Genomic DNA, 25,270 nt, shown 5'->3' with positions numbered 1-25,270 from the left:
GCTCAGAAGGGACCACCAAGGACTTTCAGAGCAAAAAAAACAAATGAGAAGTCTCACTTGTTTTCCCCTTCACCTTGTGTCATACTGCTCCAGGGAATACCAAGGATTTCTCTTACACACACACACACAAAATAAAAAAAACCTGAAGCAAAAGTCCTTGTCACAATATGTATTCCCACTTTTTGGTGCTATGTGGGATAAATAAAATTATGTGCACCCCAACTTATCTTCAGGCTATGCAGGAGTACTGTGGTTCACCCATCACCCAAGACAGAGATTCACTTATAAAATGAAGATGACCTCTGACGTCAGTCTTAGCCCCTTCTTGTACGTCCTTCCACCAATCCCGGTGGATGCCTCTCTCTGTTCCCTCTGGGTACTGTGCATGCAAACTGCTCTATGTGCTGCAACTGTGGATGTTAGCCTACAGATCCATGACACAAGCACACAAAGTGAGTTGTTGGCCACAGGACACTCCATTTCTCATTTACCCCTTTCATAAATCTCTGTATCACTTCCTTTTCACGCACTTTACTCTCATCAAAGTGGCTTTGCTACTTTTTAACCCTTTCCTTTGCAGATTGCTACCTTGCGCCTGGAAGTCTTCTAATGACCCAACAGGCACTGAGTGGTGTTGTGTTCCACTCCAAGCACACGTTGCTTTGTTGTTGCTGTGCGCAGTCCCATAGCAGTATTACTATTTCCCTCTCTATTAGAATTCCTGTGACACCGCCTTACAACATTCGGTGTAAGTGCCACCCCATGTAATTATTTAAACTTAAAGTAAAATTTATAAACAGGTACGCACATAGGTAAACACTGTTGCCATAGTGTGACTTACTATGGAGTGATGCAATGGTGGACAGGTGATTTTTATGCGTTAAGCGCTTCAGCACTATGACTTTACAAAAAAATCAATTTTTTGTGGCTAAGCTGCTGTTGCTTCTAGACACTTCCACTTCACAATAATAACACTTAGAGTTGGGCAGGCAGATCTAGCAGAGGAGAAATTTCACATACTAACTTGTGGTAGAGGTGACATTCCATGACCACGCCATGTTTAAAATTACTGAGCTCTTCATTATGACCCAGTTTACTGCCAGTATTTGTCAATGGGGATTGCATAGTTATGTGCTTGATTTCATGCATACATCAACTCAGTAATTTATAAGGTTTTCGACATATATTTGTGTTATTTTTTTAAAGGTATGTCCCAGCGTCCTCATGCAGAGTGTTATCAGTAACTTGCATTTTCCATTTGCTTTGCAGATCCTACTACCTCATTTTTATTTTGGACTGCATTCTCATTAACTTACTGTGAAAAAATTTATAGAAATTGACTTACCAAGGTTATCTACAAAACAAGTACCAGATAAAAAAGCCCACAAAAAAGAAAATACAAATTGAAATTGAGAGCAATTACAAGCCCCATGTTGATAGCCTGCAGAACGTAATGCTGACAGCCATGAAAGTCTGTTCAGTTAGTCATCAGTATCCTTGAGCTGGAAAAGGCCAAAGTGTCAGAAAGGTGATGTAATCCTTTAAATTAGGAACAAACCACTTTTAAACTTTTAGCATTAAAAATACTGCTTGTGGATTGAAGACAAGAATTTTCTTCTAGGATAGAAGAGCATTGCTTACTTATAGTTTCAAGGAATAAGGGTCAATTTCCACACCCTGCTAGTGTCTGAGTGAAGTTTGCACATCTCCTTTACATGGGTTCACATAGGTATACCCATGTCATTCTGATTTATTGGCACCTTAATTGCCATCTCTGTGCTGTCCTTACATGGGTCATGTGAGTGAGTATTCCCTGTAATGGCTGCCTTCTCATTCAGACGTAGTTCCTGCGTTGCTAGTTACAGTATTAAGAAAGGCTCCAATATTCTACAACTTTGTGTTGTATCAACGTATGAATGCATGGATGTGCTCACATGGTCACTTCATTGTCCACTCTTCTTAACTTGGCGTTTCCTCCTCCTAACATCACAGTCTTAATGCATTTTGAACCAACAGTGCACTGTTCTCATCTTTCCCCAGTTTTCACCACTGGTTCATTGTTTAGGATGTACATCTGCTTGTGGGTACATTAATAAAATTTTGAAATAGATTCGTATGCTCTATATTTTTAAAACTGCAGTCTGTCATTTTGTAATTTAGTTTCTGATAAAGTGTATTGTGGGCTAAAGGCCAGATAATAAATCATCCTTACTAGATAAAGCAGCAAAGTCAGTTAATTAAAAATGCCCTTTTGTCTTTAGAAAACTTCTGCTTCCTTGTTTTAAACTATTTAATGCTCTGTTGCCTTCAGACAAAGCAGGCATGCAATGGATTAATTCACACTGTTAATGAACCCTGTCATTTGCTTCTAAGTCGCCTTTATAATGTTGGTGTTGTGGTTTGAGGCGGTAAGATTCAAAATATCTAAAGATATTTTCAAAACAGTCAGCAGGCCCTTCATCTGTCCCACTTCCCTAAGAGGGTGCAAAATGGCTATGTCTTCCAGTGGTGCTGTATCCTACTTTGTAAAAATTAAGACGGCGGTCTCAAGTCCAGAGTGTACCCACTTGCATAAGTGGAAAAGGAAGTACTGAAACATTCACATTTTAGTGTTGACACTGTGGAATTTAGATATATTAATAAAATCTTATCTTAAATTTAGAACCTCTTACAATTTGAAACCAGGCAGGAAAAGAACCATTCTATGCATCTTTAATGTCACTTCATGAAGAGGGAGCATTCCTCACAAGCAGTCTATTACAGCATGGTCAGAATGGTCAAAATTTTAAGAGTAGAGGACTGTTTTATCTATATATATAAAATTCTTTTCGTGTTTGAAACGGAAATTACGTATGACCACGCGATATGGAAATTATGTATGAAACGGAACTTACCTCCTCTCTGGACTACAGTGCTGAGCCATCCGCCGCCAGGCGCGTTCTGACAGACAAGTTTTATTTATTCATCCACGTGACTGTCACAGAAACTGACACATTGTAACTTTTTTTTAGTTGGCAGTACTTGATAGTAGAAGAGATGAGGAAAACAGCTTTGCGTCTTTCTACTTTTTAACTGCGCCGAGCTGTAAACAATGTGAAGATGAGACCGCCTTCAGCGGCGAGGGGTCATGAGAACAAAGTGGATGCTAGGATGCGCAGAATGTCTGGCTGCTCCGCCGGGTCGAGAGCTTCGCAGTTTCGGGCAGCGTCCTCTCTTCTCGCACTGTTTGTGACACTTCAAGTGCCCCTTCGGCTCCTGGGAGAGTGGAAATCTTTGAGAATGAGTGTAATCGGCGCCATCAAAGCAGGACTCTGTTTGTAAATTGCCCTGCACAACTACTTACTGTCCCTTAAGGTGAGTTTGGGTCACTAAAACCCCACAACATTCAATGTTGCTTTTGTGATGAATTATTTTAAGAAGTAACTCACAGACATGTAGTGCAAGGTTGTCAGGCACAAATTTAGACGATCACATAGAAAATGTAATTTCTATACCACAGCGGTCATGTAGCGCCTTTCACAAGGGATCTACTACCGAGAAATAATCCAAATACATTTTAGCTACTGTTAGTACTACTTACCTGTTGTGTTATACCGCCTTTAAAATGTAGTTTACCCGAAACCACTCCAGTAGTGCTCAATGTATCTTTACTTCTTAAATGTTAATGTTTTACTGTTTAATAACTTACAGACTACATTTTATTTTTTTCCCTTGCACTCAGTGAGCAAAGCCACTGGGTTTTCAGCTAGTAAGCAAATAAATTTACATAACAGTGTCACATTTACTCTGGTTGGTTAATCAGCTTATACCCAAATGACATATACAGTAAAGTAAAAGTCAGTCTTATTATTTTTCTGCTTCTTCTTATATCTTTGAATTGAGCTACCACCCTTTACATTTCTGTGTATGTAACAGCTGTCCATTCTGGTTGTGTAAGACATCTGCTGACTTCTTAGTCATCTCTTTGTCATCCTTCAGTACATTTTACATGTATATATTACTATCAGGAGTACCCGGCGTTGCCCAGGAATCTATAACTGGTATATTTCCTGAATGAAAGAAACAGAACATAGAAATAGAACAGTTTTCTGATTGACATTTTATTGTAATAGGTAATATAAGTGGTCATTCCAGAGCCTTTGGATACAGTTTATTTTTGTTTTGTGTTGTGGTGTAAAAATGAACAAATTCTGAGGATTGCCTACTGTAGAACATGCTACGCAGAGTTGTCCGTGTGAAAAGCATGGATTTTCCAAATTGATGCCTTTAACTTGCAGTGATTGCCCTTGAGCCTTATTAATTGACATAGCAAAAGCGAAACGAATAGGAAATTGTAGCCATTTGAAATCAAAGGGTAAATAATTCGGAATCAGGGGAAGTCTTGGTATGAAAACATCTTGACGTCTTGCGCAATGTTTCAGATGCCCTTGAAATAGACTTTTTTCTGGTATCGGAAGTGGAGTTTCTAATTCTACATCTTTTTTTTGGTGGCATGGGTATATTAGCGAAAAGCAGGACAATTATAATGTGTTACATGGTATTACATACGGAATAAGCATCACAGTGAGGTGAATTCATGTTATTTACAATACGTCGAAAAGCGAACAAATAGCACCAGTCAGTCAGAAAGACCAAGACTGATATCGTACTGTGAATCGGAAAGCGAGCAGATAGCACCACAAATACGTAAAGCCAGTCACACGCACTGGGTCGTTCATGTTTTACATCCTTATGGCAGTTCCCCTTCACCTGATGAAAGCAGTCAGCCTTCTCATACTTCGACACTTCCGCCATCTGTTGGCAATTTAAAGAAACAATGGTAAAGAGCGACGCACAGGGACCAAACGTGCCGCTAGATGGCGCCGCTGTTAACGTCTGTTGCAACGTGCGGCCATCTTGTCGATGATAAGTACGGGGATGTGTGCTGAACGTTGTGTCAGTGAAAAGGTGCCCTGCGCTTCACCACGAACATTTTTCCCAACCAAACATACACCATGACCTCCTCCTGGTCACAAAGGAGCCCCATCCCCAGTTTGGTGGCGATCAGATGCCCGGTGCAGATTTGTATGGCGGACAAACAAACATACATACACACATCCACTAAACAGTGTTATCTCCAGACAGAAGAGCAGCTTCAGCGACAGACTGCTGTCACTGTCCTGCTCCACTGACAGACTGAGAAGATCGTTCCTCCCCCAAACTATGCGACTCTTCAATTCCACCCGGGGGGGTAAACATTAACATTATACAAAGTTATTGTCTGTTTTTACCTGAATTATTATCAATCTTTAATTTAATATTGTTTTTTGTATCAGTAAGGTGCTGCTGGTGTATGTGAATTTCCCCTTGGGATTAATAAAGTATCTATCTATCTATCTATCTATCTATCTATCTAACTCTCTATCTATCTATCTATCTATCTATCTATCTATCTATCTATCCATCCATCCATCCATCCATCCATCCATCCATAGACTCTGCTTTATATATTAGAAGTCAACCTTTCTTCCGGTACATTCTTTATTTATTTGACCATCTCAGTGTTTTTCCTAAACCAATTCTTATATTTCAATGTAACCAAACCAAAATACTTACTGTTGCATCTAAATTATATTACATTACATCTACGTAATTCTGTCACAACGCTAACTGAAGCAATTATTAGCAATGACTAGTGGCAAGTCTGACAAAGTGATGCTGACCTGTCATGCATGCCACTAATTTGACATTGACTAATGTTAGCAGCCATACCACCAGCAATTCAGAGCAGGTAATCCATCTGAAGTGAAGCATGTTCGGGCTCGGCCAGTACCTACATGGGAGACCATCTAGGAAAACCTTGGGTTGTTGCTGGAAAAGGTATTGGTGAGGCCAGTGGGGGAGGGGCTGGATGGCTTACTGTGGTCTGTGGGTGGACTCCAAGGCCCCAATGCAGTAAAGGTGCTGTAAAAATAGCACCGTCACACAGATGAAACATAAAATTGAGGTCTTGACTCTCTGTGGCCATAAAACCTGAAGAATAGAATGTTTTACAATGTCCTGGCCAAATTACCTAGCATGGCCTGGTCCATTCTGGATGCCTCTGCTTCACTACTGTATGTGATCCTGAGCAAACATAACACGCTTATCCAACAATTTAAAAAAAATAAATAAATAATTGTAACATAACTTGAACTTGACTTATTAGTCATCATCATCTTGATTAAGGACATCAGCCAATTATACAATAATCATAATAATAATTGTAAAATACTGTACCAAACGCTTCAGAAATAAAGCTTGTGCCATCAAAACAACCCTACCACCTCAGGCCCAAAATGTTCTCACCTCTGCATTCAGAGAGACAGTGCTGCCAAATAAAAGCCAGACCAGCAGGATTAAAAACTGCTGTCACAGTCTAGCATTGTCTTATTGTCTGACTAAATTTCTTTAATTCTGCTGCTGTCATGTATCATATTTTTCAGACTTAGCATTGTATTTTTGTTTATTGTAACAAATATACTGTTCCTTTTTCATTAATTTAATTTTTTTTCACTTTTTGTTGCATTGTTGCTGAGATAAAAAAGATAGGAATTCTAATGTAAATATGCTTACTTCACAGCAAATATGCTTTGAATTAAAAGGTGGCTTATTGATTATATATCATGTAATTATTTCTTCATTTCAAATCCAATGTGGTGGCACACAGAGACAAAATTATAAAAATCGTATCACTGCCCAAATACTTATGGACCTAACTGCATATTGGTAAATGGAAAGTTGCAACAAAATACCAGAAAGGCTATTTTAATTTTTTGTCATTTGCACTAAATATTTTGAAAAAGCAGATCTTAGCTATGTGTAGAAGACCCTAGATGTTGGTTTGTATTCTCCGAGTTCAAAAGACAGCATACCATACTTCTCAGTAAACAAAAGATGACATTCTGTTGCTAAAGCATAAAACGAATTATAAAAAAAATTGGGCACCAGTTAATGTTAACCAAGATGGTCCATCCCCATGTAAGTTCAAAAGATTTCCATTTATATTTCTAATTCACCTTTATGACAAGGAAAATCCAGTTATGTGTAGAAACTCTCATTAGCCCAGGCTCCGTGACATGTGAAACAAAAGCATGGCAAATATGAATGTCAAACCTGTTAAGTCTGGATGATGATTGTAGAGGGCAAGATAACAAAGGAAATCTCCCCATGATATCTGACATTTTCAGTTGTACTACTGTTTTACTTACTGGGCTCATCTGGATTTAAAAGCTACTTTCTTGCTGGGAAAGCTTCATTTTATCATATATACAGTACAGTATTTCCTATTGATGTAATCACGAAAGTCACAGATTATAAAAACAACAAGTGACATTATCTATTTAGCTTTTATTAGAATGGTAGATTAAAAGCTCTTTTGAATTAGTAGCCAGAGAGTTCAATAGCATGAATTCTCGTACTTCTTCAAGCAGTAAGATAGAGGAGATGTCAAAAGTTTAAGAATTTAGAATTTCACCCCAAACCCTTGCCCTGTATTGTCTGAAACTTCCTTGAATTCATATTACTTGTGCTATTGGGCCTGCAACTCGTTTACATTCTGACTACTGTGTGTTCCATAGGGGTACACCTTGGGAGGAGAATGTTAGGATCACTTAGGATAACTTAAATAAATGGTGGTTATTACAGGCTAAGACAATAACCAGAAAATACAGGGAATGAAAAGGGAGCAGGCACAGTAGTTGGCAAAACACAGCTCAAGCTCAAAATGTCAAAAAGAGGCAACAAAACCATGCATTACAAAGTAAAATTCTAAACACAAATTGTTGTGAACATTTTATATATATAATAAGAAAAGACATTCAGAACTTTCAGTTTCTCTTATCTTCAATGCTGGTGGGGTTATTTTTTCTGTAATTCAATTCATTGCTTGTATTCCAAATGCAGTAAGTCTGCATCTTACAGTACATAGGTGAGGAATGATAACTTTGTATGTCATGTGACCTCCGGTCATCTGACCAAAGACCATAGTGACTATAAGCAACATGGCCACAGGCATGCAATAATTGTCACAAAATGGTGGTCATTACCCAAAAAACAAAAAAAAAGAATGCTGTGCCACTTTGACATCACAGTTATAGCAATAAACGAGCAAACCTTAAGAAATGCACGCAGCAGTTCAAAAATGAGACATAACTGTTTCTAAGACTTGCAAAACAAGGATTTGTCTCACCAATGCCATGTTTCTTGCAGCATTTGCTTTTTTTAAGATGAGTTTCACACATGTTGTAATTCAAGGGACTGGTAAATTGGACACAGAATATGTAACAGGCCATTAATAAGTACCATATTTGTTAGCTGGCTGTCCATCAATTTGCTCAAGAATGCCACTCCCAACATTCACTTCTTTTTTTTTACTGTCCCTCTTAATGTCTGTTTGGGACGCATAATCTTCATGCTCTCAAACCTAAATAGCACTCAGCAGCTTTTTATGACCCTGATGGAGCATATAGAGTGGATCCATAAAGTATTCTAACCCCTTCTTTTTCTGCACACTTTATTGTGTTGTAGATTTAATTTTAAACAGATACATTTGCCATTTTGTCCCATCAGTTTTCATTCAATAACCCATAATGACAAAGTAATAACATGCTTTCAGAAAAGCTTATAAATGTATTAAAAATCAACAGCTGAAATCATATTCATGTAAGTATTCAGAACCTTTGCTGTGGCACTCAACATTGTGGTCGGTTGCATCCTAGAACTTGATTGGAGTCCACCTGTGGCAAACTGAATTGATTGGACATCGTTTAGGAAGACACCTACCTGTGTATATGGTCCCACAATTCACAGTGCATATCAGAACAAAAAGTCCAAGTCACTCTGTGTAGACCTCTACAATCAAAATTACGGTGAGGCATAGATTATGGCAAGGAGATTAAACCATTTCTAAAGCTTTGAGTATTCCCAGAAGCACGGTGGTCTCAATAATTGTTAAAAGGAAGAAGTTTGGAACCACTAGGACTCTTCCTAGGGTTGGACGACTGGTCAAACTGAGTAACCGGGCAAGATCCCAGTGTTCACTCTAACAGAGGTTCAGTCCCCTGCTGACATAGGAGAACATGCCAAAAGGACGATCATCTCAGCAGCATTCAATTAATTAGGTGTTTATGACAGATTGGACAGACGAAATCCAAACTAAAAGGCATTTAAAGGACTCTGAAAGCATGAGTGAAAAATACTCAGTGACCTGATGAGATAAAATTGGAACTCTTTGGAACTCCAAGCACTATGTCTGGCAAAGACCAGGCACTACTGATCACCTTCCTAATGTCATCTTTACAGTGAAGTATAGCGGTGGTAGCATCATACTTTGGGAATGCTTCTCAGCAGCAAGTACAGAAAGACTGGTCACAACTGATGGAAGGACGAATGTGAGCAAGTAAAGAGTGGTCTTTGAAGAAAATCTGCCCCAAGCAATGGTTCACCTTTCAGCACAAAACATACAGACAAGACAACACTTCAGTGGCTTCAGAACAAGTCCCTGACTGTCTTTGAGTGGCCCAGACTTAAACCTAATAGAACATCTGGGGAGACTTGACAATGGCAGTTTACAGATGCTTCCCATGTATTCTAATGGCATTTGAGAGGATCTGCCAGAAAGAATGGAATACACTGTGCAAATCCAGGTGTTCAAAGCTAGTGGAGACTTACCCGAGAAGACTCAAAGCTGTAACTGCTGCCAAATGGCCTTCTACAAAGCACTGAACTAAGGTTGTGCATACTTACATCATTGAGAGGTTTCAGTTTCTGATTTTTAATAAGTTTGCAAACCTTTCTGAAAACATATTTTCTCTTTGATATTATGGTTTATTGAGTGTAGACTGATTGACAAAAATAGTAATACAAATGGCAAAAGATGACTTTATATCTGAATATACTTAATTAGAATTGCAAGAACACAAACTGTCAAGTCAACTTCTTATTACATTCGTTTTTTCATTATAAAAAAAGAAATAAATGAAACACCAAGACAACTTAAACCAGCATAACACTTTTTGATTTCAAATTGGAGAGCCTGTCATACTGCATGACTGCAGTTATTGGATGTCACTGCCTTGAGGATATCAAGTTGTGATGCTACAAGTCACTAGGGAGGACGGATTACCTGACTCCCTCACAACTTAGCATTTCTTCAGATGTCCTAGTGCACTGCAAAAAATTTTACAAGATCAATAGATTTTGGCAGCCAATCAAATTGAAACATTTTTTTTCTTTCTTCACACTGTTGTGGTATGAGACTTAGGAGAAGGGACCTTTTTGCTGACCTCAGAGATCTACGAGGCTCTCCTCTGTTTGCTCAGTTTAGAACACTTATTTTTCTAAATTTCTTAAGGCCAGCTTTGCTCTTGTCTGTTTCTGTTCTTCATGCAGATTTGATTGAGCACTGTTTGTGGGTATTTTATACATTTTGTACTTCAGGCTGAGAGCTCATTTGTTGTAGGGTCTCACTCCCATATCATTTTTGACTAAATCAAACCTGTTTAATTCTGTCTTGCCAAGTTGTTGATCACTGGGGATGTCACACTACTCAGCTGGTGGTTTTGGGTACATGCTGTGACTGTCCACATCTCACTAAGATACATCTGGCCAGCAGGAGCAAATGCTGCATAACAGGGTTCAGAAGAGTCATTAACTTAAGATATTAACTAAATTTTGTAAATTGAACAAGTCTTCACTTTTCATTGTTTTTGAGTTATGGCCAACAAGAACCCGTTGTTAACCTTGACTTGATCAATGGTTTAATTCCATTGTGTGGTTGAAATCTACATTTAATTAAAGAAACATATCCTCTAATAAGACAAATCTGATAAAAACTTTTTTTTAAGTCCGTAATCAGGCAGGAGAAAAGCTTGTCCATCTGTGTCATTTATGTCACCTGCAGCACCAAGCTGAGGGAACATTCTTTACAGCAGTCTGTTACAGCATGATGAGAATGGCCAAATATTAAAGGTATAGGTATATTTTATAAGCAACTGAATTTACAGTGTAAATCAATACATACAGTAACCCTGATTGGTTTGTTGGTTTAAACTCAAATGACTTATATTAAATAAAAGTCTATTATATTATATTCTGGTTCTTTTTATACCTTTGAGTTGAGCCACCACCCTTGAAATTTCTGTGTATATAACAACTGTCCATTCGTGTTGTTCACAGGACACCTGCTGACTTCTTAGTCATCTTTCAGTACATGTTATGTATTTTTTCTTTGTCTCTTTTGTTCACTTGACCTTTATATGGTTTCCTGATATGCCTAAACAGGTTTGTGACATTAACTTTTTACGCTACTTTCTTAAGGTGAACACTATGTTACCCTAAAATTTTTCTTCCACAATTGGAAATAGAGATGGGGCAAGGATTAACCTAAACAACTGAAATATGCACTCTGTTTATGCTTGTGAATAAATAATTTTTTTATGTCTAATTTTCATAGAGGGACTTGCTGTTGGAGTTGGGTTTGGAGCTGTAGGAAAGACTTCTTCCGCCACCTTTGAAGGAGCACGGTAAGTTGGGTCTTTTAAATTTCACGTGCTTTCATTCCTTTGTCTCTGTTTTTGTAATTTATTTGTTTTGTTTGGCTCCATTGTAGATGTAGGTAATCTGTCCACTAGGGAAGAGCACAAAACTGATTTTTAAAATTTGTGTTTCATAAGGCTTGATATCAGCCATGGCAAAGGTGGAGACCCTGAGTCTCTTAAATGGAATTTACTGTCATTTTGGCACATTTTATGTCATCTTATCAAAGTTGGTATCTCAAGGTATGTTTTAGACTGATGATACTAAGGAGATTACTGACTGTGTGTGAGTGTTGTTCTTTTAAAGTAATCATCCATGTCTGCTGCTGTGACAGCACAATGTATTGTCACTAGCCTGATGATAATTCACAAGTGTGCCTGAAATCTTACTGTTATGGATATGTTGGTGGGCTGTTGCAAGAAAGGCAAAAAGAAAAATGCTAGGTTTCCTAGGTTGAATGATTTATAAGGGGTGATCAAAAAATTTTGAGCCTAACTTAATAAGAGAAGAACCCTTAAACCTAAACAAGATTTGTTTTTCAGCATAATCCCTGTGAACACTAACACACTTGTTTTAATGTTCATGAAGCTTTTCTGTGCCACTTAAACTAAAAAGTGTTGTTGGTATCACCATTCTTCTCTAATGTACTTGGCCATCTCCATTATTAACAAAGCATGTGATTGTCACATAAGGTCAAATCTGGAGAATCTCTCTAAGTCCACAGTGTCATAGAACAACCTCTGTAACTTACGTAATATGAATGGAGTCATTATCATGAAAATGGGATGTCAATAGCTGTCTCTGACGTGTTTCCCTGATTGACTGCTGCTAAGTAAATCAGCCTAATATTGAACAATTTTATGGGCCTTTTGAGACATTTAATCAATATGAATTACACATTCAAATGCTAAACAGTTGTGCATGTAATGTTGCTGGCACTGGCCTGTACCTTGAATTTCTTTTGTATTGGAAGATTACTATGCTTCTATTGTTTTGATTATTGTTTGAACCCTGGGTAATCATGATTTATCCAAATTTAATCCCCAGTTATGAAATGCTTCTGAAATTTCTCCCAGACTTAATCCTTAGCTCAAAATTCTGAACATTGGATGCAGTGATTCTGCACTCCAGGAATCAACATTCTGGGCATCCAACCTAGTCAGACTTTGCTTATATTTAATTGTTAATGAAGAATGGATTTAAGTGGCCCATAGGTAATACCTATAGTTTCTGCTGTCTGACACACCACCATTGATTTGATTCCCCATTACAATCAGCCTTCTGGTGGCAACAAATTTCTTTAGTTGTCAATGTACAAGAATGGTCAGACCTTAGGTCATCTTCAAACAACATTCTGCCATAGTAGAGTTCTGCAGTTCATGCTTGTTACTGTGGCATATGGAGGAGACTGGTCTTGGTATATACTAACTAGGAGAGAATAAAACTTTAAAGATACTGTATATTATTCTCTAGTGTTAGAAATTCAGTGATAGCACTATGGTTTTGGCATCAGTGTTGACTTGAGATGGATCTGGCTGCATACCTCCAGTGAGAGACCCCTCTTGGCTGCTCCGGCCACAGAATCCTGTGATGTCATTCAGCGGCTTACAGCTAAAGATGTAAAGTTTAGAGTCTTTGCATAGGGCTATCTTGAAAATGTGGTACTCATTGTATCCCCAGGACAGAAACATTGGTTTTACATATGTGTGATAAATGTATGTGTGCATGTAAAGGCAGATATGAATATAATATATTAATCAGTGAACAACTTACATAACAAAAGATAGTTTACTATTTTCACAATAACAGAAACATCCTTTAAACCACTTTATATTGCATAATGGTTTAACTGGCTAGTATGTACAATTACTCTCATGTTAAGGTTATGGTAACCAATAGGTGGACACACACAGAATAGCAGGGAAGCCCAACCACAGAGTTATTTAGCAGCAGATCATCTATTAGTACCTAGTGTAGCCTAAAGTCCTTAGTCATATTTAACCAGTGTCATAGGTCATGGCAAAAGCCTCATAAAGCAACACATTTGCACTTGGCACTAGGCATTCCAAATGTTTTAATATGATACAAATAAATAGTTTATAAAATGTGATCTCAACAAGGTGATGTTTTCCTGGTATAAAGATGGCAACTCTATGTATTATAATCTTATGACCATTGAAGCAGCCATTTTGAGAGAAAGGAGTACTGTATTGTTAAAATATGGATTTTTGATAAGCAAAGAGTTGCAGATTGGGAAAGGCTGACAGAGAATGTTGCCAGCCTCTGACACCCTCTTCTTTCTATGAAAAGGTTATTTCTGATGCTTAAGATGCCTGCTTTTACAGATTTATGTTTTTTTTTTTTAGAGATCAAAATGTCGAGATTAATTTAGAAGACTTGTTTTTTTCCCTGTTTCCCTACACTGTATGGTATTTATAACTCGGATAAATAATTTATCCAAAGTAACATCAACCTCCTACTCTATCATATTGCTTATTAATAAATATGTTAATAATGGGGTTAAAAGACATATTTAGTGTTGTTGGCCTGTCTGTCTTGCTGCTGTTACCAAGGTAATTGACCCAACAGGAATGCAGCAGAATAGAATTACTGTGTGCTGTGTCTGGCACATCACTTACTCACTGATTTCAGGGCTGATTAATGTTATGTTGGCAGAACATTTGTCTTGGACATCTTTTTTATAGGGTGGCATGGTGGCGCAGTGGTAGCATTGCTGCCTCGCAGTAAGGAGACCCGGGTTCGCTTCACGGGTCCTCCCTGCGTGGAGTTTGCATGTTCTCCCCGTGTCTGCGTGGGTTTCCTCCGGGTGCTCCGGTTTCCTCTCACAGTCCAAAGACACACAGGTTAGATGGATTGGCGATTCTAAATTGGCCCTAGTGTGTGGATGTGTGTGTGTGTGTGTCCTGTGGTGGGTTGGTGTCCTGCCTTGCGCCCTGTGCTGGCTGGGATTGGCTCCAGTAGACACCCGTGACCCTGTGTTCGGATTCAGTGGGTTAAAAAATGGATGGATGGATGGATGGATGGATGGATGGATCTTTTTTGTAACATTGTTATGCTGTAGCATGACACTCTTGACACTTCAAATACCATGAACTGAATGCAGCGTTCATGATATTGACATTTGGACCACTGTCCAAAGGATTTAAAGATCAAAACTTACATAAGTGGCTGCTGTCAGTCCCAGTTGTACTTATCATGAATTGCAATTTCTTTTTCTAAAGTAACTCAATACATTTATAAAACATTTTTGGATGGTTATTTGAGCTGGAGGCTGTCACTATTTAAATAAATAGTCATTAATTAACAGAGAAGATAAGAAAAGGCATTTTCAAGATAATGTTTTACTTATCGACTTAGGGATTCAGTACAGGATAACAAGAAATGAGTTCTTTAAGTAAGTCTAATTAGTGGTCTAGCGCTGGAATGCTACAAGGTGAGACACAAAAACAACTGGACTGAGCTTGGGGATTTCCTGGAAATCCATCTGGAGGTCGGCCGAACGTGAATCATAGAACTATATCCCCTCCTACACGCCCTGTCAAACCACAGACCGTCTAGGTATATCCTGTGAATAGCCCATTCAGTATTTGCACAACAATCGCTACACGAGTTGCCGCTCTAATGTCGGGTGAAAAAAATTGAACAGCGAATCAACATCAAATTTCTTGCGAAATTGAACAAAACAGCCACAGAAACTTATGAAATGATAAAAACAGTGTACGGTAATAACAGTTTGTCTTGCACACAAGTTTTTGAGTGGCACAAACGTTTCAAAGAAGGACAAGAAAATGTTCAAAAAACAAGAAGATGTTCAATGCCCAGGTCACCCACGCTCATCTCAGACAGATGAAAACATCAAACGGTAAATCAGATTGTTCGAAACATATACAAACCGAAAGGGAAACTGGCTTGTTCGTATACCGAGTGTGTGATCATGAACCGAGGCAAAAGTTTGGCGAACTTTTTGGTCGTAAACCGATTTGTACGTGTACCGAGACATTCGTGAACCGAGGTTCCACTGTACCTGGATTTGGGGATTTTTCTGATATTCTTTTCTGAAGATTTTCTTAAGTTCTCTCAGGTTGGAGGGAGACCATCAATGGAGGTCTGTTTTCAGGTCTATCAATTAATTTTAGGCACAACTGTTGCCTGGCTTCTGTTAGAGAGTTGTCCCTTACTCACTCTTGTATTGTCTTTGCTTTGTGCTTAGGGTTATTGACCTACTGGAAGTGAACTTTCAGCCCAGTTCAAGGTCTAGAGTGCTCTGGAGCAGATTTTCATGAAGGGCATCTCTTTACATTTTTTTCCATTCAGCTTTAACTCAACCCCGTTTAGTCTCCCAGACCTTGCTGCTGAAAGACAATCCCACAGCTTAAAGCCGCCACCACCGTGCTTCACTGCCGAAATGTTGTGCAGGTGATGAGCAATGTCTGGTTTCCTCCTGACATAATAGTGATCTTGGTTTCATCAGATGTGAGAATCTTGTTCCTCGCAGTCCTTTTTAGTGCCTTTTTGCAAACCTCAAGTGGGCTTCCATGTGTCCTTTTTTGTGGGCAGGGTTATGTCAGTCCACTCAGTCATAAATCCCAGACTGGTGGAGTGTTGCAGTGATGATTGCACTTGGAAGATTCTTCCTTCTTCACAAAGGATTTCTGGAGCTCAGCCAGAATGCCCATAGAGTTTTTGGTCACCTCTCTGTCCCAAGCCCTTCTCCCATGATCGCAGTCTGACCAGGCAGTAAGCTCTAGGAAGAGCTGGGGTTTTTCCACACTTTTTTTTCCTTTTAAGAATCATGGAAACCACTGTGCTTTTCTTTTGGAAACCTAGTGTTACCAAAATTGTGTCCCTCATCACAATCCAATATCTAAGCTTTGCAGGCAAATACTTCAACCTCATGGGTTGGTTTTTGCTCTAATACACATTATATAGACAGCTGTGTGCCTTTCCTAATGGTGTGCAGTCATTTGAAATTAATACAGGTGGACTCCAAAGAAGGTGTAGGAACATCTCTATGATGATCAATAGAATGATTGAGCCAGATTTCAAGTGTCTTAGTAAACAGTCTGAATACTTATGTTAGTGTGAAACTATATTTTTGTTTTTAGTAAATTTGCAAAAAAAAACTAAAAGCTTGTTTTTAGTTTGTCATTCTGTATTGTTTGAAAAAATTAATTTAAATGATTTTAGGGTAAGGCTGCAACATAACAAACTGTGAAAAGAGTGAAGGGCTCAGAATACTTTCTGAATGTACTGTTTGTAAGCATTAAAGGCTTGATTTCAGTACTGAGAAATGTATATGTTCTAGAGACATTAAGTATTATGTGTGTCTCTCGTGTTCTAGCATTCAACGGTGAGCATAATGTGCCAATATAACCATAATGACTGTATGTCAAGACAGCTCACCTGATTGTAGTGCTCTTCTCTGTTCCTGTGTGAACTCTGTTTTTTTTCTCTCACATCTTAAAGATTTGCATGTTTAACTGCTGACTCTAAATCAGCCTGATGTGAATGAGTGCAGGGGTGTGTGCACATCATCCACGGTTGGCTCATGCCTTGCTCCAGAGACTGGATTAAGCAGATTTAAAAATCTTAAAATGGATTGGTCAATGCGTGATAGGGCATTTGGTGAAAAATGCTAGATAACACCTTAAATTAATTGATTAGTAACTAATTATGTATAATTTTTGTGATTAATGAATAGTTGCCTTCTACATTCCAGATGCAGACACCATAATTGTTTGTGCTAGCAGCAGGGGCCACTTTCTCCCTGGGAATGTGTTCTTTTTTTTTTTTCAGAAATACAGAATATACTTGAACCCATATATATATATATATTATACCCCTTCAGTAACTGTAATGGAAATAATCAGATGAGAGAAATATGGTACAAAAATGTGTGTGTATGTGTATATATGTATATATGTATGTATATATATATATATATATATATACTGTATATATATATATATATATACTGTATATATATATATATGTATATACAGTATGTATACACACACACACACACACACACACACACACATATATATATATATATATATATATATATATATATATATATATATATATATATATATATATATAGTATATAAACTGATCAAAAAAATTAAAGGAACACTTTGAAAACACTTCAGATCTCAATAGGAAAAAAAATCCTGCTGGATATCTCTACTGATATGGACTGAGTAATGTGTTAGGAACAAAAGGATGCCACATTGTTTGATGAAAATGAAAATTATCAACCTACAGAGGGCTGAATTCAAAGACACCCCGAAAATCAAAGTGAAAAAATGATGCCACAGGCTAGTTCATTTTGCCAAAATTTTATTGCAGCAACTCAAAATCATACTCAGTAGTTTGTATGGACCCCATGTGCTTGCATGCATGCTTGACAATGTCAGAGGGGCATGCATCTAATGAGATGACAGATGATGTCCTGGGGGATCTTCTCCCAGATTTGGACCAGGGCATCACTGAGCTCCTGGACAGACCGAGGTGCAACCTGGCAGTGTCGAATGGACCAAAACATAATGTCCTAGAGGTGTTCTATTGGATTTAGGTCAGGCAAATATGGGGTCCAGTCAGTGGTATCAATTCCTTCATCCTCCAGGAAATGCTTGCATGCTTTCGCCACATGAGGCCGGACATTGTTGGGCACCAGGAGGAACCCAGGACCCACCACACCAGCATAGGGTCTGACAATGGGTCCAAGGATTTCATCCCGATACCTAATGGCAGTCAAGGTGCCACTGTCTAGCCTTTAGTGGTCTGTGCGTCCCTCCATGGATTTGCCTGCCTAAGACCATCACTGACCCACCACCAAACTGATCATGCTAAACGATGTTACAGGCAGCATAACGTTCTCCACAGCTTCTCCAGACCCTTTCACGTCTGTCACGTGCTCAGGGTGAACCTGCTGTCATCTGTTAAAAGCACAGGGTGCCAGTGGTGCACCTGTCAGTTCTGGTATTCTATGGCAAATGCCAATCAAGCTCCACGGTGCTGGGCAGTGAGCGCAGGGCCCACTAGAGGATGTCGGGCCCTCAGGCTACCCCTCATGAAGTCTGTTTCTGATTGTTTGGTCAGAGACATTCACACTAGTGGCCTGCTGGAGGTCATTTTGTAGGGCTCTGGCAGTGTTCATCCTGTTCCTCCTTGCCTAGAGGAGCAGATAGCAGTCCTGCTGATGGGTTAAGGACCTTCTATGGCCCTGTCCAGCTCTCCTAAAGTAACTGCCTGTCTCCTGAAATCTCCTCCATGCCCTTGAGACTGTGCTGGGAGACACAGCAAACCTTCTGGAAATGGCACGTATTGATGAGCTATCCTGGAGAAGTTGGACTACCTGTGCAACCTCTGTAGGGTCCAGGTATCGCCTCATGCTACCAGTAGTGACACTGACCATAGCCAAATGCAAAACTAGTGAAAGAACAGTCAGAAAAGATGAGGAGGGAAAAATGTCAGTGGCTTCCACCTGTTAAACCATTCCTGTTTTGGGTGTCGTCTCATTTTTACCCCTCTAGTACACCTGTTGTTAATTTCATTAACACCAAAGCAGCTAAAACTGATCTCTATTTTATAAGAAAATCTTGGGTTGAGACATGATTTTCTCGGAGACACTCTAATGTCCCGCAAGACAAGGAGGACAGCTGCTGTACAGGCTTTTAAATGTTCGAAGCGCAACGCAACATACAGATCACGCAACACAGCACAAGCAGCAGCAACAAGCCAGCTGATCGAGCATAGAGGAGATAAAAAAATGTATTTGTTTCCCATTGTATCATCGTTTAAGAGGGGGTTTCGGAGGAGCGACCGCATCTCCTAAGCATGCGTTCAGCCCTCCTCTTCACAACGCGAGAGGCAGAGACACAAAGTGGCTGGTGCATAGTACGAAGCACACACACACACACACATATATATATATATATATATATATATATATATATATATATATATATATATATATATTTTTTTTTATTATTATTAACATGTAGCTTTCACTCCCAGCATGCATTGTAGTATAATTATTTAAACATACAAATCCAGGCCGAAGCGAAGCCATTGGAACAGTGCAATCATCATCCAGTTTTTCAGCGGGAATGCTGATGATTGTAGTCCCAGTTCGGCGGAGTGAATGATGCAGGATGCATTCTTCTTGCAGGCAGCTTCTGGTTTGAAGTTCCCTGACACTCCCATAAATACCAACACATTTCGCAAATTCAGTGAGCTATTTGTGACAATTACCAGGTATGGTTAACAACCACCTGAGCCATTTGAATATACTAAACATGGACTGTGCACTTCCAAGACCCAAACACAGCATATTCTTTTGACTATCTGTGCCCTAATCACGTAACTCTACCTGAAAGAATGGTCCTTATTTCATTTGCATGTACAGTATGTTTGAATAATTGGGTTCATAAATGACAATTATCAGATACTTTTCAATTCTGGTTACACTGAGGCAGGTAGTGAGTAGATGCTACATGACAAGCTGCATGTATGAGGTCAGGTTATCTAGCAGGATTAAATTGGCCTTTTGTGTGATGAAACGTGAAAAAAAAACTGGCAACATGTACTATTCAAATTGGCTGTTTATTGTTTTATTCCACATAATGAGCACTGCATATAATCAACATTCAGCTTACTCATTCTGTGCGAAATCAAAATAGACTATTTAGACAGTTTGGCAAAACAACAAGATTTAATGATTCCAACCCAATAATGAAGTACATGAAGTAATAATATTAGCATCCAAGTTATGATTGTGAAATCGAGGTGCCTCCCTTGCTTTACTGACAAAATAAAAATTAAAACGGAGTTGAAAGGAGTCAGGTTTGTCTCTACTGTTCTATAGTGATTTGCTGCCATCTACTGATTATTTTTGAACACGTCAGAGAAAAAAAAAAAGACTGCAACAGAGAGCAAAGGCAATTTCAATTCCAAATTTGTCGGTAACTCAAGGAGGTAAGGTCCCAGTAATCAGTCTTTCTGGATATTTTTTGTTACTTTGCTTCGCCCTCTGCTCACTTTGCTCGCCAACCCCTGTGTTTGGCTTTCCAGATACACACTTTTAAGATTTTTTTTTCTTTGAATTGTTGCTGTTTCATTAGTTTCACTTTTATTTCAGAACTTCTTTAAAAACAATATTTGGAATCTTTAGAGTCGCAACATGCTGAATCTTTTAAATGAGGTCCATGAGACATGTGTTTAATGACTTTGTACATAATTCAGGATATGTTTCTGTTTGGAATTTCAGCACAGATAAAACGATCTACATCATCAGCAGTTAATTTTTTTTTTTGCAAAGTAACCAATAAATGCATGTGAGGTAAGCCCCGTTTTTGAAATTCTCTGACTTAAACTTCAAAGCCTTACAATATTTACATACTTCAGACATATCACCTATGTCCATATATTCGATCTCTATTCGCCTTTTCTTTATTTCTCCGAGTAATAATTTCTCTTTGTTTGTGCTAATGCAATGTTTACTTTCTTTGTTTTGACACTTTCGTTTTTTTCTGCTTTCATATTCTGTGTCTTTTTTGAGTCTTTTGAATTCCACTGTTTTCATTATCTCTAACCTGCTCTGCATGTGTTTGCCCCCCTTGTTTTTTAACTTCTTAATGACATTTTACTTTGTTTTCTACTCTTTGTCTTCTATTTCTGACCTTGCTTTGTCCTGCTATTTTTTTGAATTACACCTGGTCCGTGATGATTATTTTCCCTTTTTCGAGCAATAATTTCCTTTTGTTTGTGCTAATGCGATCTTTACTATCTTTTTTTGATACTGTAGCGACCTCCGCATCTGGTTCGAAAAGAGAAGAAGTAAAAAAAAAAACCAGACAGATGTAGTAAAGTCTCACAAAAGTTTTACTTGAACAATCAAGAAAAAGAACGCCGACTTCGTAACCCCAAACACAAACTTCTAGCACCCTCTCCATCCCCCTCCTCCCATCCCGGGACCCCCATTACAGCTGTTAGTCTTCCGTGCTGTACTCTGTCCTCCCTCAATCGAACCTAACATTCACTCCAAAAAAAAAAGGCTTCAACCTGGAAGGGACGCTACAATACTTTCGAATTTTCCTGCTTTTATATTCTTTACCTTTCTCTGCATGTGTATCGCGCCATCGTTTTTTTTTTGCCTTTCGAATTCCACTGCTTTCATAATCTCTAACCTGCTCTGTATGTGTATAGTGCCAACATTTTTGAACGTCTTTTTGAAGTTATACTTTTTCTTTTAATTTTGAGCCGATTGGACGTGCTTTTTTTTCAATTCCACTTGTTCCAGACTGATTATTACTTTCCTTATTTTCTGAATTTGTACCTAGATTATTCTTTTTCTTTTTTGCATTTTTTTCTCTCCAACGCTTTTGAGTCTCTTTTCTCCATGCTGCTCCTTCTTCTTCGCTTAGTCATTGACGTTTCATCTATAACGTATTGTCCTTGTACACTTTATATGTGCTGAGAGCCCTGGATCTGTGTGTGCTCAAAGCCTTGACACGACTGAGTGTTTTGCTGCCCGTGGTCTTATTTGATATTGGTTGTAAGTAGGGTGTGTCTTGCAAGAATCTCATGTTCTACATCCCCGCGAGACAGTCCTGGGTCAATCTCTTGGCACAAAGTCTCATGTTTAACGTCCCCGCAAGACACTCTGTGGCCAATCTCTTTCGTCTCATGGGTCTTTTAAGTGTCTTCCGTGATCTTCACATGAAGATCATGTCTCGTCTCCCTAGTCATTCTCTCCCAGGATTTTTTTTTTATAATAGAGAGATATATTTAGTTGAAATCATTATTTTAGATGATTTACAAGATCAGGATACATTACAATCATTAACAGGTATTTTGTACAATTGGACTGCAGGCATGTTAATTGCCTTTCAAAATGAAGCAGAGTTGGGAGCTCAACCAGTAACTTTTTGAACTCAGTTCTTTTGCCACTACACCACATAGCTTGTCAGTTCTGGCATAAGGTCAGTGGCAGGCCTACATTTTTATGGTTCTGAAGCTTGAATTGTTATGGGGGTTCCTTCACAACCAGCAATGAGGTCTGGGTAATCATTGATATCTTCTTCAATGAGTTTGCTCCATTACAAGTCACCACATTTTTTTTTTAATTTAACCATTATATGTAGGGGTTTTGAAAACCTCTTCTTATACATTAGACACCTAAAAAATTAAGTAATGTCACTTCTGGGGCTCCTCTAAGAATAGGGGCCCTGAAGTTTAAGCTTCATTAGTTTCATAGTAGTTCCACCCCTGCGTAACACAGAAGACTGCCATGAACTGGAAGCCGAAGGTGCATGCACCCATGGTTACTCACATGGGATCAATGTAGCTTCACCAGTTTTTTTAGATACAAATCATTTTGTATCTACTGCTACATGCTGTTTGTTGCAAACCTCACCTCCCATCTCTAGTTGCCTGGCAACTGCATCCACCTTGAAAGTCCATGAAGTGGTTTGTCTCATTTACCAGTAACACTGGGTTTAAAAAGGCCCTTACCCAAGCTCAGTAGTTCGTCATTGAGTCTCTCATGTCCTTGGTTTCATTGCATTTTCTTTTTTGTGAATCTTTATTATTTTTTACTTCTATTTTTGTGTTAGCAAGAGACAAAGTTATATATGCCACAAATACATTTTTGATCTCTTAAAGAATAAATGTTCAATCAGTGTGCACTGTTGCACACTGTAACTCATCTTACTATGATCTTAACAGCCTTTTCTATTTTGTTACTTTCTCACTTTATCAAGTAACTGCAGAGAAATATTTTAATTCCATCAGTAATACTAAATACGACTTTTGAGGGCTGACAATTTGTAGGTAATTTGTTTCTCTAAAATGATAATAGACCAGGGCCTCATTATTACTGCACTTGTAAGCCATTTGGGGTCTTATGTTTGGAATGAACGTCATATTTTGGAGCAGCAGATCAGAAACATTAGAGTATTCAGAGTCAAAGAAGGGCCTGCTACAAAAATATCTTCTTTGTGCATTTCTAGAATGCTAACTAAATTGTATGCCAAAATCAAAAAGGAGTTCTAAACCAAATACTTTTCCTAATTTTGTGCCACTTGATCAAGCAATAGTCTCTTGTAAGTCCTCCCTATGTTTACCAAAGTTTAAAACCAGCATCAGGAAAAAACTACTGACTTATTATTGAATGTGCATAAACTATATACATGCAGTAACTGTTGTCTCTCCACTCATCACCCCACCTCCTCCCACACTGCAATGTGTGTGAATTTTGTCATTATAGAGGCGCAGCACTTCTAGCCGCTACAACAGCTCTTAAAGGAAAAACAAATATCCAAAACAGTGATACACAGACATCATTGTAATAACAATACCAAAGTTTAAAAGCAAAGTAACAATAATTAAAAAAAATGAACAAAGCAAAAATTGTTCTAAAAATTGCTAACAGTGGGGTTGATGTTTTTTTCCAAATTATTTAAATATAGCATTCATTAAAGAATGTATCTGAGGCCAAAGACACGCTAGAGTTTGAAAAATAACCTTAACTTAAAAAATGGACGTAAAAACTTACTTGATTTTCCTGCCTGTTCTGACTTTCTGCAACACATTATTGATGCATTGTTTAGGTAAATGTTGTGATGGCAGTGCCACATGGGGGAGCCATTTTACTCATGCACAAGCAATGTCTGGAACCAGCATCGGATAGAGACACAGCTGGAGGACTGTCGGATGAGACAGAAATATTCAGTGTTGTATCTCAACTCCAGGGTGCAGGTGGATCAGTATGATGGTACCCCTAAACCTCAGTCTCCATGCAGTTCAAGGACAGAGGAGCATACTGTCCATCAAATAGTGGAGTCAGCTAAGAGTGTCCCTGGGTCTCCTTAAGGAACATGAAAGGCTCATGAGTGCAGGCAGCTCTAGCTTGGTGAACCTGTTCCATGGCTGGAAGTTACCTTAAAATTTGGTTTTAAAGGCAAACCAGTGTGTTAGAGTAGGGAGACAAGTCACAGCAAGCTTCAGACTAATGGGAGGATGAGAGACCACAGGAGAAATTAAGAAAGAGAAAAAAAGATGAAAATTAGGAAGTGCTGTATCCGTTTACATTGTTGGGTAGGGTGACTAACATCTCCGCATGGCAGACAGAGGGACCCAGACCTGAATAGGTAGGTCCAGAAGGGCTACAAGGCTAATGTGTTGGTTCTACCGGTGTCATACTTTGTTTTCACCTTCTGCTTTTCCTTCTCCTGTAGTATTATTTATTAATGATGCATACTTCTATATGCTTGGATCTCTTCTGGGCATTGTTTTGAATTCAGGAACACCTCGAGCATGTCCCCTTTCTTCTACAGAGTTTTAAGATGCTGTCTGTAATATCAATTAACTAAATACCAATTTTCACAAAAATCAAAGTCCCAAACAACTACATAATTTTTTTTGTGAAGTACTTTCAAGCTTCATCTTTAGTGTGTTGTACCTTTCTTTTGCTTTATATAATATATATACTACGATGGATTCAGAAAATATTCAGACTCCTTAACTTCTGTGCTCTTTTTCACATTGTTATTATGGTCTATTAAGGGTAGATTGATATGCAGACGTGGCAAATTGATCCATTTAAAATTTATTCTATAACACAATAAAGTGTGCAGAAAGTGAAAGGAGGGTCTAAATGCTTTTTGAATTTACTACAGTATATACT

General features: G+C 38.5%; 1 protein-coding gene across 3 annotated transcripts in view; it reads left to right on the top strand.

Moving 5' to 3' along the window:
* Positions 1 to 25,270, top strand: part of LOC114665083 (zinc transporter ZIP11-like) — a 1,034,136-nt gene that overhangs the window by 808,028 nt on the left and 200,838 nt on the right. For all 3 annotated transcript variants that reach the window (XM_051936341.1, XM_051936342.1, XM_051936343.1), the window contains one exon: positions 11,474 to 11,543. In XM_051936341.1, the coding sequence (XP_051792301.1) occupies positions 11,474 to 11,543 (70 nt within the window). The remainder of the gene's footprint in view (positions 1 to 11,473; positions 11,544 to 25,270) is intronic.

The sequence above is a fragment of the Erpetoichthys calabaricus genome, chromosome 14, assembly GCF_900747795.2.
Source record: "Erpetoichthys calabaricus chromosome 14, fErpCal1.3, whole genome shotgun sequence".
Lineage (NCBI taxonomy): Eukaryota > Metazoa > Chordata > Cladistia > Polypteriformes > Polypteridae > Erpetoichthys > Erpetoichthys calabaricus.
Note: the sequence above shows the minus strand (reverse complement) of the source record. Positions and strands in the feature narration are given on the sequence as shown.